General features: G+C 42.7%; 1 protein-coding gene across 3 annotated transcripts in view; it reads right to left on the bottom strand.

The window, feature by feature from the left end:
* LOC138956581 (uncharacterized) overlaps positions 1-11,047 on the bottom strand; it is a 71,257-nt gene extending 60,210 nt beyond the window's left edge. For 2 of the 3 annotated variants that reach the window (XM_070327903.1, XM_070327905.1), the window contains exon 1: positions 10,127-10,293. Coding sequence is in view for 1 of the 3 variants with exons in the window: in XM_070327904.1 (XP_070184005.1) it covers positions 10,882-10,889 (8 nt within the window). In the remaining 2 variants the exon portion in view is untranslated. Of the gene's footprint in view, positions 1-10,126; positions 10,294-10,881 lie in introns of those variants that run through there. The other variant, XM_070327904.1, reaches the window with a different exon arrangement.
* Between the last annotated feature and the right edge of the window lie 2,357 nt (positions 11,048-13,404).

Below are 13,404 nucleotides of genomic sequence, written 5' to 3'. Positions count from 1 at the left end.
AATTATTATTACAATAAATGTAAATACTGATTGTTGCTAATAACATAAACGAATGATTTACGAAATTACTATTCTAGCAAAAGTAAATACATGATTGTGTCATTCAGTGGGCGATCACTGAGTGGTATGGGAATAAAATCGTAGCTGAACACTGTGTCGTCTGCTTTACTCTGTGTTTGTTGTGTCGTCTGCTCCAGCGCTTACCGTAGCGGCCTAACACCACCGGAAGCTAGATGGTTTGCGGATGTCGCTCTACGGTTTTTTTGGTTATATTTTTAGCGTGTGAGATCTGAGATAGTTTTTTTTTTATTATATAACCTATTATAGTGTAATTTTGCATCATGTTGTAACAGTTTCAAGAAATAATGAAAAACATTGCTGCAAACAACTAAGTTTGCCGAAAATTAGTTCCGGAATGTCACCGTTCACACAGGCAAATGCCTCCGCATAACCCAGACCTCTGGGTCTGGGAACAAGCACCACCCAGAAAGCAGGCAACGTGCCGGCAGACAGACAGACCGTGGCCATTGTAAGATAGATTGGTCGTTGAGTTCAGGAGAGGAGAGATGGGTGGGGGAGATGGGTGGGGGTGGACGGGTGCCTGTCACTTGGCAAATACTCGTTTTGGTGCGTACTGATAAACATAACACAGCAATGGGGAAAGAGGTGGGGGAAGAGAGAGAGAGAGAGAGAGAGAGAGAGAGAGAGAGAGAGAGAGAGAGCGAGAGAGAAAGAGAGAGAGAGAGAGAGAGAGAGAGAAAGAAACAGAGAGAGAGAAACAGAGAGAAACAGAGAAAGAGAAAGAAACAGAGAGAGAGAAAGAGAGAGAGAGAGAGAGAGGGTATTAGAAAGAGAGACTGAGGGAGAGAGAGAGAGAGAGAACAAGAACAAATCTTTATTGTCTAAGGCCACCTCCCTTACAAGAATGGTTAAAATAACGGTAATTGTATGCACAGCTATGAACTATAACCAAATCATGCATACAATTTAACAAATACAATAAAACCCGTTTCACAAATGCCATATCACTGAACCTGATTAATAAGGGTTTGTCTCTTCTCAAACATAAAGAACACGAGATTGTCAAGTATTTCACTCGAAGATCTGTATACAAGGGACATGAAAATACAACATGGTGTTCATCTTCTTCATCATTTGTACAGAAAGGTCAGTTTCTAGTCGTTCTGTTTGGTGTGTACCGAAACTTGTGAGCGTTGATTTCAGATACTCCTGCGCGGAAACGAGTTAGAGCAGTTCTGTACTTATAATGTCTTCAACCGATTCAATTTATGATTTTATCATAAATTAATTTATGTTCTAAATATTATTTCTCTTTCTCCATGCATGTTTTGTAACAGTTATAAATGTCAAAACGTCCGCTGCTTTCTAAATAAGAAAATCATTCTTGACAAAAACAGTCTGGTAATCGCCTTATAAACTGTCTAACAGGCGGGGAGGGGTGGAAGGGGGGTCGAGCGTTACATGAACCGCTGTGTTGTGTCCCCTTGGCTGGTTCACGCCACTCCGCCCGCCAATCAGATATCATTTGTGCTGTCGCTCATACAGAGACCTAAACAAGGTAGCATGTTACAACTTTCTTCGGTCGAGTTGCATTAAACCTTTTTTACGATTGCCGAGCTTGAATGAAGCGCAGATACTATTCCAACAGAACATTGTTAGTATCTTAACTCCACTATCGCAAAATCAAAACAACAAGAACAAGAACAACAACCAACAACAACAACAACAACAACAACAACCAACAACAACCAACAACAACCAACAACAAACAACAACAACAAACAACAACAAACAACAACAAACAACAACAAACAACAACAAACAACAACAAACAACAACAAACAACAACAAACAACAAACAACAAACAACAACAAACAACAAACAACAAACAACAAACAACAACAAACAACAAACAACAAACAACAAACAACAAACAACAACAAACAACAACAAACAACAACAAACAACAACAAACAACAACAACAAACAACAAACAACAACAAACAACAAACAACAAACAACAAACAACAAACAACAAACAACAAACAACAACGTATAAGTACTGTATAAATTGACTTTGTTCTGTGTGTAAATTGAATGTTTTACTGTCACATGTTCAAAACGTGCACCACAAGCGTCTATCCACATTCTCTGTATCGCTTTGCATAATCACAAAACTTCATTGCGTTGTGAAATCAAAGCCTTTTACAACGACTAGAGCCTTCACAGTTAGCATAGACAACGAATAAAGCCTTCATAGTTAGCATAGACAACGACTAGAGCCTTCACAGTTAGCATAGACAACGACTAGAGCCTTCACAGTTAGCATAGACAACGACTAGAGCCTTGACAGTTAGCATAGACAACGACTAGAGCCTTCACAGTCAGCATAGACAACGACTAGAGCCTTCACAGTTAGCATAGACAATGACAAGAGCCTTCACAGTTAGCATAGACAATGACAAGAGCCTTCACAGTTAGCATAGACAATGACAAGAGCCTTTAGAGTTAGCATAGACAACGACTAGAGCCTTCACAGTTAGCATAGACAACGACTAGAGCCTTGACAGTTAGCATAGACAACGACTAGAGCCTTCACAGTTAGCATAGACAACGACTAGAGCCTTGACAGTTAGCATAGACAACGACTAGAGCCTTCATAGTTAGCATAGACAACGACTAGAGCCTTCATAGTTAGCATAGACAACGACTAGAGCCTTGACAGTTAGCATAGACAACGACTAAAGCCTTCATAGTTAGCATAGACAACGACTAGAGCCTTCATAGTTAGCATAGACAACGACTAGAGCCTTCATAGTTAGCATAGATAACGACCAGAGCCTTCATAGTTAGCATAGACAACGACTAGAGCCTTCACAGTTAGCATAGACAACGACTAGAGCCTTCACAGTCAGCATAGACAACGACTAGAGAACTTCACAGTTAGCATAGACAACGACTAGAGCCTTCATAGTTAGCATAGACAACGACTAGAGCCTTCACAGTTAGCATAGACAACGACTAGAGCCATCACAGTTAGCATAGACAACGACTAGAGCCTTCATAGTTAGCATAGATAACGACTAGAGCCTTCACAGTTAGCATAGACAACGACTAGAGCCTTCACAGTCAGCATAGACAACGACTAGAGCCTTCACAGTTAGCATAGACAACGACTAGAGCCTTCACAGTCAGCATAGACAACGACTAGAGCCTTCACAGTTAGCATAGACAACGACCAGAGCCTTCACAATCAGCATAGACAACGACCAGAGCCTTCACAGTCAGCATAGACAACGACTAGAGCCTTCACAGTTAGCATAAACAACGACCAGAGCCTTCACAATCAGCATAGACAACGACCAGAGCCTTCACAGTCAGCATAGACAACGACCAGAGCCTTCACAGTCAGCATAGACAACGACTAGAGCCTTCACAGTAAGCATAGACAACGACTAGAGCCTTCACAGTCAGCATAGACAACGACCAGAGCCTTGACAGTCAGCATAGACAACGACCAGAGCCTTCACAGTCAGCATAGACAACGACTAGAGCCTTCACAGTTAGCATAGACAACGACCAGAGCCTTCATAGTTAGCATAGACAACGACTAGAGCCTTCACAGTTAGCATAGACAACGACCAGAGCCTTGACAGTCAGCATAGACAACGACCAGAGCCTTGACAGTCAGCATAGACAACGGGAAGAAACAGGAAGAAAGAAACAAAGGCTGGGTGGTGTGTATGTATATGGGAATGTGAAGGCGAAACAACAATTACGAAAACCAGGTCTCTGAATCGCTCTACACATACACACACTCACACACATACACCACCACCCTTGTCTCGATTCCCAGTCAATGTTGAAACATGGCATAGTCAAAACTTGTCTAAATGTACAAATCCATTCGTGACAATCTGCTTTGACACAGCACGCCAGGTAGTATTGTCTATTTACACGACACTGGCTGTACAGTGCAGGCCCTACAGGTAGTATTGTCTATGTACACGACACTGGCTGTACAGTGCAGGCCCTACAGGTAGTATTGTCTATGTACACGACACTGGCTGTACAGTGCAGGCCCTACAGGTAGTTATCTCTATGTACACAACACTGGCTGTACTATACAGGCCCTACAGGTAGTTATCTCTATGTACACGACACTGGCTGTACAGTGCAGGCCCTACAGGTAGTTATCTCTATGTACACAACACTGGCTGTACTATACAGGCCCTACATGTAGTTATCTCTATGTACACAACACTGGCTGTACAGTGCAGGCCCTACAGGTAGTATTGTCTATGTACACGACACTGGCTGTACAATGCAGGCCCTACAGGTAGTTATCTCTATGTACACGACACTGGCTGTACTATGCAGGCCCTACAGGTAGTTATCTCTATGTACACGACACTGACTGTACAATGCAGGCCCTACAGGTAGTTATCTATATGTACACGACACTGGCTGTACAAAGCAGGCCCTACAGGTAGTTAGCTCTATGTACACGACACTGGATGTACAATGCAGGCCTTACAGGTAGTATTGTCTATGTACACGACACTGGCTGTACAATGCAGGCCCTACAGGTAGTATTGTCTATGTACACGACACTGGCTGTACAATGCAGGCCCTGCAGGTAGTATTGTCTATGTACACGACACTGGCTGTACAATGCAGGCCCTGCAGGTAGTTATCTCTATGTACACGACACTGGCTGTACAATGCAGGCCCTGCAGGTAGTTATCTCTATGTACACGACACTGGCTGTACAATGCAGGCCCTGCAGGTAGTTATCGCTATGTACACGACACTGGCTGTACAATGCAGGCCCTACAGGTAGGAGTACCCGTGTACCCGGGATCTTGTGTCGTCTCAGACTACTGCACATCCGGGTCGCATTGTACTCACAGCGGGCAATATCAGGGGAAGGGGTGCAGCATGTGACTCGTGTACGCCAGTACTGCCTGGCCTGTTTTGTTCAACACGTTGGCCTTTTGGGAACGAGTTAAAACTCAGTGTCGTAATTTGAGCTCTATGTCTCGCTCATTCTCGGTCTTGGTGTTTCTCTATGTCTGTCTGTCTGTCAGTCTGTCTGTCTGTCTGTCAGTCTGTCTGTCTGTCTGTCAGTCTGTACTAGCTGTTTGTGTCTTTCTTTCTATCTCTATTTCAGAAAAAAAAGGTGTCTGTATAATGCGCTTCTTACACATAAACTCATAATTTTCTTCCTTTTATTATGTATTTATTTAAGGTGGCAGTACCCCCTGTACGTTGGTCAAAAATCACTTGTTCATGACATTATATGATGTAAGACTTGTTATATGTAAATATGATTGAAATTTCATAATCTGTAAGTGATTTTATTCAAAACGTAGAAGTTTTCGAGAAATTTGAGGTCAAGTGGGGGTGCACAACCCGGAAATTCCGAGAATTTCCACGTTGAAAACGACCTCAAATTTCTCGAAAACTACTACGTTTTGAATAAAAAAAAAACACTTACGGACTATGAAATTTCAATCATATTTACATATAAAAAGTCTTACATCATGTAATGTCATGAAAAAAAGTGATTTTTGACCCAGCAGACCAGACAGGAAGGGGACCCATACCAGCCAGGGGGGTACTAGCTCAGCAGACAGGTAGGAAAGCAAATTTGTATCCAATTTGAAGGCTAAAAAGTTAGCGAAAAATGGCGATGGCGGGTCAGTTTGGGGCTGATATTGGAGATATTCACATACAATTTTGTGGAGTGCTTTAAAATGCTTGTATCTGGATGTTGTCATAGCATTTTCTGGATATCTGTCCTAGAGATTGATTAAGAATTTTTTTCAACTTTTTTTTATTACCTAATTTTAGGCACATTTTTACACGGCCATCACACATCAACCGTTACAGATATAAGAAATCCCCATAGCACATAATCCAGATAATCTACTGCTTACATAATTTACAAAACATGAAGACAATCTGTGCATAAACCTATGAGTTATGAGTTCAAAAATAAATGATTATTTTTTTACTTCGGCCACAGCTCATCCTACAAAAATTTTTTTTTTTCACCAAGAAATATGTTTAATTTTTGTTAGGCCAAAATCAACACTTTGTATGAACAATGTGTGGTATAATGAGTAATCATGCAAATGTCAATAGAAAAATCCGAACATTTTACAAACAGTAAAAATCACAATTTGGGTACCCACGTACAGGTGGTACTGCCACCTGAAGTAGTAGTAAAGTAGTATAAGTAGTCGTAGTAGTAGTAGTAGTAGTAGTAGTAGTGGTAGTAGTAGTAGTAGTAGTAGTAGTAGTAGTAGTAGTAGTAGTAGTAGTAGTAGTAGTAGTAGTTGTACACACACACACACACACACACACACACACACACACACACACACACACACAGACACACACACACACATACACCATGACCCTCGTCTCGATTCCCCCTCTACGTTAAAACATTTAGTCAAAACTTGACTAAATGTAAAAACAAAAGCTGTGGTATTCCGTAAACATGGTTACTTATCCGAGAAAGAGATGCGGTATTTAGTTACCAAGGAGCTCAAGGTGTTGGTAGATAATACATACCTTGGCTTCACCTGTTTTACAACAATGAGTGTCAACATAGGCACACAGGAATTTGTATCGAGAGGCAAGACAGGAACGACAGAAATCCTCACAACACTGAATAAGTGTGGGCTCGCCTCAAGCAACGTGTTTTTGAAGCTGTTTGAAGCTCACATAATTCTTTCAATGCTCTCTACACACAGTCTTACCTCTTCACACACAGTTTTACCTCTACACACACAGTCTTACCTCTACACACACAGTCTTACCTCTACACACACAGTCTTACCTCTACACACACAGTCTTACCTCTACACACACAGTCTTATCTCTACACTTACAGTCTTACCTCTACACACACAGTCTTACCTCTACACACACAGTCTTACCTCTACACACACAGTCTTACCTCTACACACACAGTCTTACCTCTACACACAGTCTTACCTCTACACACACAGTCTTACCTCTACACACACAGTCTTACCTCTACACACACAGTCTTACCACATATACACACACAGTCTTACCTCTACACGCACAGTCTTACCACATATACACACACAGTCTTACCTCTACACACACAGTCTTACCTCTACACACACAGTCTTACCTCTACACACACACAGTCTTACCTCTGCACACACAGTCTTACCTCTACATACACAGTCTTACCTCTACACACACAGTCTTACCTCTACACACAGTCTTACCTCTACACACACAGTCTTACCTCTACACACACAGTCTTACCTCTACACACACAGTCTTACCTCTACACACACAGTCTTACCTCTACACACACAGTCTTACCTCTACATACACAGTCTTACCTCTACACATACAGTCTTACCTCTACACACAGAGTCTTACCTCTACACACAGTCTTACCTCTACATACACAGTCTTACCTCTACACACACACACTCTACACACTCAGTCTTACCTCTACACACACAGTCTTACCTCTACACACTCAGTCTTACCTCTACACACACAGTCTTACCTCTACACACACAGTCTTACCTCTACACACACACAGTCTTACCTCTACACACACGGTCTTACCTCTACAGACACAGTCTTACCTCTACACACACACAGTCTTATCTCTACACACACAGTCTTACCTCTACACACACACACAGTCTTACCTCTACACACACAGTCTTACCTCTGCACACACAGTCTTACCTCTACACACACAGTCTTACCATTACAGACACAGTCTTACCTCTACACACACAGTCTTACCTCTACACACACAGTCTTACCTCTACACACACAGTCTTACCTCTACACACACAGTCTTACCTCTACACACACAGTCTTACCTCTACACACACAGTCTTACCACATATACACACACAGTCTTACCCCTACACGCACAGTCTTACCTCTACACTGACACACAGTCGTATCTCTACACAAAACAGTCTTACCTCTACACACACAGCCTTACCTCTACACACACAGTCTTACCTCTACACACACAGTCTTACCTCTACACACACAGTCTTACCTCTACACACAGTCTTACCTCTACACACACAGTCTTACCTCTACACACAGTCTTACCTCTACACACACAGTCTTACCTCTACACACACAGTCTTACCTCTACACACACAGTCTTACCTCTACACACACAGTCGTACCTCTACACACACAGTCTTACCTCTACACACACAGTCTTACCCCTACACACACAGTCTTACCTCTACACACACAGTCTTACCTCTACACACACACAGTCTTACCTCTACACACACAGTCTTACCTCTACACACACAGTCTTACCTCTACACACACAGTCTTACCTCTACACACACAGTCTTACCTCTACACACACAGTCTTACCTCTACACACACAGTCTTACCTCTACACACACAGTCTTACCTCTACACACACAGTCTTACCTCTACACACACAGTCTTACCTCTACACACACAGTCTTACCTCTACACACACAGTCTTACCTCTACACACACAGTCTTACCTCTACACACACAGTCTTACCTCTACACACACAGTCTTACCTCTACACACACAGTCTTACCTCTACACACACAGTCTTACCTCTACACACACAGTCTTACCTCTACACACACAGTCTTACCTCTACACACACACAGTCTTACCTCTACACACACAGTCTTACCTCTACACACACAGTCTTACCTCTACACACACAGTCTTACCTCTACACACACAGTCTTACCTCTACACACACAGTCTTACCTCTACACACACAGTCTTACCTCTACACACACAGTCTTACCTCTACACACACAGTCTTACCTCTACACACACAGTCTTACCTCTACACACACAGTCTTACCTCTACACACACAGTCTTACCTCTACACACACAGTCTTACCTCTACACACACAGTCTTACCTCTACACACACAGTCTTACCTCTACACACACAGTCTTACCTCTACACACACAGTCTTACCTCTACACACACAATCTTACCTCTACACACACAGTCTTACCTCTACACACACAGTCTTACCTCTACACACACAGTCTTACCTCTACACACACAGTCTTACCTCTACACACACAGTCTTACCTCTACACACACAATCTTACCTCTACACACACAGTCTTACCTCTACACACACAGTCTTACCTCTACACACACAGTCTTACCTCTACACACAGTCAGTCTTACCTCTATACACACAGTCTTACCTCAACACACACAGTCTTACCTCTACACACACAGTCTTACCTCTACACACACAGTCTTACCTCTACACACAGTCTTACCTCTACACACACAGTCTTACCTCTACACACACAGTCTTACCTCTACACACACAGTCTTACCTCTACACACACAGTCTTACCTCTACACACACAGTCTTACCTCTACACACACAATCTTACCTCTACACTTACAGTCTTACCTCTACACACACAGTCTTACCTCTACACACACAGTCTTACCTCTACACACACAGTCTTACCTCTACACACACAGTCTTACCTCTACACACAGTCAGCCTTACCTCTACACACACAGCCTTACCTCTACACACACAGTCTTACCTCTACACACAGTCTTACCTCTACACACACAGTCTTACCTCTACACACACAGCCTTACCTCTACACACACAGTCTTACCTCTACACACAGTCTTACCTCTACACACACAGTCTTACCTCTACACACACAATCTTACCTCTACACACACAGTCTTACCTCTACACACACAGTCTTACCTCTACACACACAGTGATCTTACCTCTACACACACAGTCTTACCTCTACACACACAATCTTACCTCTGCACACACAGTCTTACCTCTACACACAGTCTTACCTCTACACACACAGTCTTACCTCTACACACACAGTCTTACCTCTACACACACGTCTTACCTCTACACACACAGTCTTACCTCTACACACACAGTCTTACCTCTACACACACAGTCTTACCTCTACACACACAGTCTTACCTCTACACACACAGTCTTACCTCTACACACACAGTCTTACCTCTACACACATAGTCTTACCTCTGTTCAGCGATGTTACCTCACAACTTGGGGCTATCTCGACACATCCAATGGTTGGTTGTTATTTCTTGTCGTCTCTTCAGCTGACAGTGCTAGCCGAGACTGTCTTCAGCTGACAGTGCTAGCCGAGACTGTCTTCAGCTGACAGTGCTAGCCGAGACTGTCTTCAGCTGACAGTGCTAGCCGAGACTGTCTTCAGCTGACAGTGCTAGCCGAGACTGTCTTCAGCTGACAGTGCTAGCCGAGACTGCCTTCAGCTGACAGTGCTAGCCGAGACTGCCTTCAGCTGACAGTGCTAGCCGAGACTGTCTTCAGCTGACAGTGCTAGCCGAGACTGTCTTCAGCTGACAGTGCTAGCCGAGACTGTCTTCAGCTGACAGTGCTAGCCGAGACTGTCTTCAGCTGACAGTGCTAGCCGAGACTGATGCCAGTTTGTCTCCTGTCTCAGTTCACGTTGTAAGCTCCATGCTTAAAGCTATTTCTATTAGAATCCCGGGAGGTCTATTGCCTCAAAAAACAAAGTAGACACATCCAAAGACCGATACTAGAACAATAAAGGCAATACAGTCAAACACAGGCGTTGTGAAGATGTGTCCTGGCTATCTGAGGTATGGTATGATCAGCATGGAAGACGTTCAGTGCAATATTTCAGTCCTGCTTGCACAACTAACGACGTCAGCCTGATTTGTCAGGGCTGAAGATCGAAGATCGAACTGAACACCCATAGAGGGAGACATGAAGTTCCCGGTACTCACGTCAACATCAAGAGTGACTGGACATCAAGAGTGACTGAACATCAAGAGTGACTGAACATCAAGAGTGACTGGACATCAACAGTGACTGGCTTCTTTACATATAAAATGAAACACAACCTGAACACGTCTCTGCTGTGGTTGTGTCGACAAATTCACACACAGACACAGACTGGGTTCTGACAACACAGGTCGTAACAATATAAAGTCTTCAGAGCTGACACACGATACCTGTACCCGGACCCTCGTGACGTCACGCACGACTGCACATACGGGCCACGATGAACTCATACTGGGGCAGAAAGACAGCCGCGTACTTTTTGTAATCTGATACATTCAACGCTATGGTTTCTGGGGAATTTAGCCTCAGTAGATCGTTGTGACTTTCCCTGTAGTGGCAAAAAAAACAAACAACGTTGTGTGTGTGAACGGGCCCTTACCCGCCGTTCGAATCGAGCACCACTAATACTCAATATTGACGGACTGTGTGATGATATCTTCTGCTATGGTCTGTTATTTTGATATCACTGTCGAAACAGACCAATAGCAGAAGATATCATCACACAGTCAGTCAATGTTAGATATATTGCTAATTCTCTGGACATTTTGTATTTACTGTAAAGAAATTACAAAAGTATTTGTCTCCGTTTTGGCTGTTCCATATCCCTCCCTCTGATTATTATTTCTTTTTGTTCACTCTTTTCTTGTACTTTTCAGTATTTTAAAAATGTCTTTCCTTTCAAAAAGTCTTTAGTCACTTGCTCAACTAAATTCTGGGATAATTACATTTTCATGTATATTTGTTTGTTTTTAAATTTAGGTGGTTTTGTTTTTGAAGTGGGGAAGCAATAAAGAGGTCGTCGATATCAAAACTGATACTGACGGAAATGTCGTCGATATCACTTTTGCACTGAGCTCAGTTTTGCCCAATTGACCAATGGAAATCCACGTAACATATGAAATAGCAATATTACGAAATAACGTCTCTTGCGAGCTGGGAAGAAGTACAATGATTTGCAAGCAAACAAACCAACGTGTTTACAAACTGTCAAGTCTGACTGCGCACGTGACAGACTGACTTACTAACAGGCTTGCTGACGCTAACTTGCGCTCGGAAGCGAGAGGTTGCGTGTTCAGGCCTGGGTCAGGCCGCAATTTTCTCCCCCCTTTCCTAATCTAGGTGGTGGGTTCAAGTGCTAGTCTTTCGGATGAGACGAAAAACCGATGTCCCTTCGTGTACACTACATTGGGGTGTGCACGTTAAAGATCCCACGATTGACAAAAGGGTCTTTCCTGGCAAAATTGTTTAGGCATAGATAAAAATGTCCATCAAATACCCGTGGGACTTGGAATAAAGTAAAAACATTCCATCTCACACGGCATTAAGTCTCAGGAAACATGAATACACGCATGCAGGAAAAAAAAAATATGGATAGCGCCGTATGTATACATGGCAGCTCGCTTTCCCCGGGGAGAAAGAAGCCCGAATTTCCATGAGAGTAACCTCACTGGACTGTAAATCTTATCCAATCCAATCCAATCCAATCCTGCGAAAGAATTGAAGTAGATAGCAGACAAAGGTATACATATGATACGTAGATCCCCACATAGAAAATACAAACACAAAGAATGCACGAGTCAATGAATTGAGAACACAAGAAGGAGCGAAACAAACCATGACTGTTGTCACTTTTTATTGACGCAACAAATCAGATTGTCCACAGGTGGAGAGGGAGAAGGGGGTAGGGGAGAGCACGTCCTGTTGTCACACACACACACACACACACACACACACACACACACACATAGGTGGTTTTACAGTCATTTGGGGTCGGCTGTGTATCAAAATGCCATCTTGCTCAAAACACAGGCATTTGGGGTCTCTTTTGTTTTAAGTGTTAGAAAGTTTCTTAAAACTTCAATGAGCGTTAAATGCCATTTTAAAGTGTGAAAACTCATTTCAGGAGGTTATTACATAAAATGCAACCTCCAGCGTGATTTTTAGAAAAACAGACATTTGGGGACGATGTTTGCTGTACAGCAGTGAAATGGGGACGTATGTGTACACAAAGTGCAGAGCTAGAATTACGTTATCGGTGCTATGAATGTTTTAGGTGTTAGAAAGTTTGTTAAAACTTCAATGAGCGTTAAATGCCATTCTAAAGTGTCAAAACTCATTTCAGGAGGTTATTACATAAAATGCAACCTCCAGCGTGATTTTTTAGAAACAAACAGGTATTTGGGGACGATGTTTGCTGTACAGCAGTGAAATGGGGACGTCCAAAAGTGCAGAGCTCCCGCAGAGCTATATGAATGGTTTCATCACATACATGGCGCTAGGCGACATATGTTGTGAAAAATTTTACAAATCACGTTTTTGCGCCCGATATTTTCTTGTCATCTCCAAAGTCAAGGGACAAACACGAAATTCCTTGACTTTTGGGGTAGCGCGACTCTGTTAATTTTAAGAATTAAAAAAAAAAATTAATTACTAGGATGTCCCATCGTTGGGAAATTCCGGTCGCT

This window comes from Littorina saxatilis, unplaced genomic scaffold, assembly GCF_037325665.1.
Source record: "Littorina saxatilis isolate snail1 unplaced genomic scaffold, US_GU_Lsax_2.0 scaffold_455, whole genome shotgun sequence".
NCBI lineage: Eukaryota > Metazoa > Mollusca > Gastropoda > Littorinimorpha > Littorinidae > Littorina > Littorina saxatilis.
The sequence above is the reverse complement of the archived record's forward strand: the minus strand, read 5'-3'. Positions and strand labels throughout refer to the sequence as shown.